Source organism: Verticillium dahliae, genomic scaffold, assembly GCF_000150675.1.
Source record: "Verticillium dahliae VdLs.17 supercont1.1 genomic scaffold, whole genome shotgun sequence".
Classification (NCBI taxonomy): Eukaryota; Fungi; Ascomycota; class Sordariomycetes; order Glomerellales; family Plectosphaerellaceae; genus Verticillium; species Verticillium dahliae.
The window spans coordinates 1,932,583-1,937,199 of NW_009276921.1; the positions used below are offsets into that span (position 1 = coordinate 1,932,583).

At 58.7% G+C, this 4,617-nt stretch overlaps 1 protein-coding gene across 1 annotated transcript; it reads left to right on the plus strand.

Annotated features, from left to right (window-relative positions):
* Nucleotides 1–377: 377 nt before the first annotated feature.
* VDAG_00586 (DNA-binding protein creA) lies at nt 378–1,804 on the plus strand (the record flags this gene model as incomplete). Its single annotated transcript, XM_009651963.1, has 1 exon — nt 378–1,804. One exon carries the CDS (start codon nt 378–380, stop codon nt 1,179–1,181), a length of 804 nt encoding a protein of 267 aa, XP_009650258.1. The 3' UTR covers nt 1,182–1,804.
* Between the last annotated feature and the right edge of the window lie 2,813 nt (nt 1,805–4,617).

The window sequence follows — 4,617 nt, forward strand, 5'->3', positions numbered from 1 at the left end:
TAACCTCTTGAATCCCGAGGTCCGAGGAGGCTGCCCCTGCGCCTCAGCAGCAGCAACAGCAGACCGAAGGTGACAGCCTGGGCTCTGTTCAGCAGCTGAAGCCCAACGGCCCTCTTCCAGGTGCCCAGTCAACGGAGGCGCCTGGCGAGCTGCCCCGTCCCTACAAGTGCCCTCTCTGCGACAAGGCTTTCCACCGCCTCGAGCATCAGACGAGACACATTCGCACCCACACGGGCGAGAAGCCGCACGCTTGCCAGTTCCCTGGCTGCAGCAAGAAGTTCTCCCGCTCTGACGAGCTGACCCGTCACTCGCGAATCCACAGCAACCCCAACTCGAGGCGAGGAAAGAACCAGTACAACTCAGGACCCCAGACGCACATGCACTCGGAGAACATGATGCCACCTCCCAAGACGATCCGCTCGGCGCCCACTTCGAGCCTGTCTTCGCCCAACGTCTCTCCGCCTCACTCCTACTCCACGTTTGCGCTGCCTACGCACTCTACTCTCCACCACTATGGGCGCGCCCCCCAGGCCAACCCCAACATGGACATTTCCATCCTGGCCAAGGCTGCGAACCAGGTCGAGCGCGAGACCCTCGCAGCGCCTCCGCACTTCCGCCACCATCCCTACATGCACAGCGCCCGCGGCCACCCTTCACTGTCTGCGTACCACATGTCAAGGTCTCACTCGAACGAAGAGCACGGCGACGACCACTACTCGACTGCCTACAGGCACGCGAAGCGATCACGTCCCAACTCGCCCAACTCGACAGCCCCCTCGTCGCCAACCTTCTCTCACGACTCGCTCTCTCCTACGCCTGACCATACGCCCATTGCCACGCCCGCCCACTCACCTCGTCTCCGCCCCTCTGACAACGACGTCAAGCTGCCTCCCTTCCGCAACCTGTCCCTGCAACCGACTTTGCAGCCGGCCCTGGGCGTCCTTGAGCCCAGGCCTGAGGCGCCGTTCCACAGCCCGCCTCAGGCTCCCGCCGGCGGCGCGCCCACTCGCAGCAACGGTGTCTCTCTCAGCGACATCATCAGCAGGCCAGACGCCAGCCGCAAGCTGCCCGTGCCCAAGATTGGTGTTCACGAGCTGCTGACGAGCAACGAGGGTTTCAACAGTGGCAGGAGCTCGACCACGGGCAGCCTTGCTGGCGGCGATCTTATGGATCGGATGTAATTTCGGCACGACAAAGCACATTCGAGACGACTTTTTTACGAACTGGGCAAGAATGTCCCCATACACCACGGATATAGACTTGGCGTCATTGCACTTTTTCTCTACTCTCATCGGAAGCGTCACGGGCCCACTGCTTCCTCTTAATCCATACGAACGAATCCCCTCTCTCCTCTCAGCAGTGCCCAATCGGCGATTAACGCGAGAGTGTTTGGCTACGCCCGGCAGCGGTGCAAGACTCTTTGGCTACGCATGGGCGCGAACTGCGGACTTGTTTTCTCTTCTCGCCCACCAGAGGGTGGGCTTGTTTGCAAGCGGGCTTATGAACGGATATCACACACAACACAACATATAGAAGGCGGGTTATGGGGCTCGACGGTATACACGGCTCAACAAGGGGCCTCGGGGCATGGCAGGCGACGGGTACATGTTATTTTTTTCCCTTTGGGTTCGACCCAGTGTCAGACGAGTTTTCGGATTTCTATCTCTTTTACGTTTATTGGTTCTGGGCTTTGTACAAGGTCGCCGCCTGCAATGGCTGGCTTGACAACCTTTTAGCGCCTCTCACGTAGACCTCTGTTTTGAGGGCCCTTTACTTTCCAAGAATCTGATGGTTCTCCTCTCAACCCTGCAGCAACATGTGTGAAAACAAATCCTGGCAAATTCGTATACGTGCTCTCGTAAACAGCATGCCTTCGACCCACGACGTGTTCACGGCGGCTACTTTGGCTGCAGTTGGCGGCAGGCAGCTGCACTCGTGCAACATTGGTGCGAGGGTAGTCAGGCAATAATGACGGGCATCTGCACCGGCTGGGGCATGACACTGGCTCAGCCCTGACCGAAATATCCCTCCCATCCTCTCCCCGTCCATCCAGGGACGAGAAACGAGAGCCGCAAGCAGCAGATCTCTATTTCACCCATGTAGGGTACGTAACAAGAGGGTCAGGACTCGGACCTGACGAGTGTCATGAGTGAGTCAAACGGCCCTGCAGATTTTCCACTACCTAGCCAAGTCTGAGATGGTTCATGGCTCAGGCCCAGCCTGTGACCATCATATTTGTGATCGACTCTCTCTCTCTTCCTTGCCTTGACTAAGGTCACCGTCGATGTCGATGAGCGTCGTCATGCCGGAGGGTGTCAGGTCACCATGGGCATACCCACAGCACATACATACAGGGCACCCCGTCTTCTGTATGTACTTGTATGATACTGTCCAGTGTTGGATCTCTTCTTTAGGGGCCCAGCCAGAGAGGGGCCCGGCCTAGCATCGTTCAGCTTGTACCACCCACCCCCCGGCAATACCACACACACAAAAACACACACACACGCCCCCAGCGCATTACGTATCCCTCGTCTTCCCCACGCCAGCATAAAGCGCGCGAGTGATATCACGTCAGAGCACCCCCAGACTTACTGCGGGCGGTGCGGCGGGACCCCCGGTTTCCCTTTCTTTTCTGTTGATTTGCCGCGTTCCCCCCCCCCCCCCCCCCCCCTGGCACGTTCTTTTTTGGGGGCGGGTACTTCTCACTATTTGGTTTTGTGTTCCAAGGGCTGCCTGAGATTTCGCCCGGGGTATGGAGTGTAGTCTGTCGTCTCATCTCATAATCTCAACATCCTTTGTCGGCTCGTCTCGGTTCATGTCGGCCCCCCTGGGCGTGTGGAGGAGGAAGAGGGCCAGGGGTAAGGAGCCCATCCGCTGGAACCCAGTAGAGACAAGGTGACTCGCCCTGGCTGGAGGGGAGGCTTATCTCTGGGACGACTCAACTCAACCTCTCCGCGCTTGGCCCGCCTCACGAGCGAAAGGGGTGACCAGGGGCTTGTTTGCTTGCAGTGGGGTGGGCGCGAGAGGAAGACAGGAGAAAGAATGGAAACAGGGTGGATGGATCTCTTGTTCACTCGCGCGCAAAACACCCCTTCACCCCTTCACTCCTCGTGTCCGCCCGCACACCCGCCCGCCCCCTTTTGCCTACCTACCTAGGTACTGTGGGAAGAGGGAAGGGAAGCGGATTCCTGGCATGACGAAATCGAAGGCTTTTTGGCCCTGGGGTACGAGTCAGATCATAGCGTGCCTGCCTTGCTTCCTTGCCTTGGCCCTTTTTTCCCTCCTCTCCCTCACTGTCTGGCTCCTAACCTGGTGTCAACCCAAGGCCCGCCGCCCGCGCTACCGCAACAGCAACTGCCATGTAGACTCCAGAGAAGCCCCGCGGCATGTGCCTCGGGGATGTTCGGGTAGCGCGCGAGCGGTTGACCTGATGCCGCCATGCCGTGGCCGACCGTGGGTGAGAGCGGTGACAGCGGTCCCTAACACGCCCCCGTCGGAGCCGGTATTCGGGGCTCTCCTTGGAAACGAGGCTTGACACCTTTTGATTCCAGACCTTGGCTGCTTGAGTCTCTTTCTTCTCTTCGACTTTAGTATTTTTCCTTCTTTCTCGCCTCTCGGGCTTGTTTGTCGCTTGGCTCAGAATGGTAGACTAAAGCGACGCCACCTGTGTTTCCTCCATTCTCGAAGCCGAGCCCTGACCACATGCCACCTCCATTCCCCCGTTTGTACGAATAGAGAAGAATAGGTAGGGGTGGAAACAAACAATGTCAGTACAGTGAACCACCAGAGATAGGCAACGACCGCCACCGTAACGCCGAGCTCAGCTGAGATCGCACGGTCGGGGGGGTCGTGTCTATCGTGCTGCAGGGGGCGTCGCTCCCCGAGAGGCTCTGGTCGTTCTCTTGTGTTCCCCGTGGCGGGAGGGGCGCCGGCGGCGAGAGGCATGGGCTCAACTCGGACTGCCTTCTTGGGCGAGGTGCTCACGCACGACGGGCGACGACATTGGCTCATAAGCAATGGGCACTTTTGTTCAAGGTCTCTCTCTCTCTATTGGAGGCGAATATGGCAATCATCTCTTGCGCCTCGCAACCTCAGCAAGAAAGCAAGATGGCCTGGCCCCGGGAAATCATCAGCTCGGACACCAGTGCCAATAGTGTCTCGTCTCTCTCACATATCACCATCTTGCCTCTTGGCACATCTTGTCTCTTGTCCATCTCCCCCCCAACTTGGCGCGCGGCCCCTCTCAAGCCTGAGACAGCGAGCGAGATGACACCAAGAACATATCTGCCCATCTCACGTACCGAGCCGGCGGTCTGGCCCGACAAACCTGCTGCCTTATTCATTCGTCTCCTTTTTCTTCTTCTCTCTTTTTTACTCTCTCTTGCCACGGGGTGGGTCAGGCCAGTCACCGCCTCACGCCTCGCCTTACGCCTCTCGCCTCACACGCCGCCATTTTCCACCCCTCTCAACCTCCCATTACCGCCTTGTGGCCCTATAGCTCACGCGGCGGGGAGCGGGCGGGAGAGCTAAGAAAATGATTCGCAGTTTTTGCGGGGGCCAGATGCTTACCATCCACCCGCCGCCCGCCGCCTGCTGCTTCGTCGTGACCCTTTCACC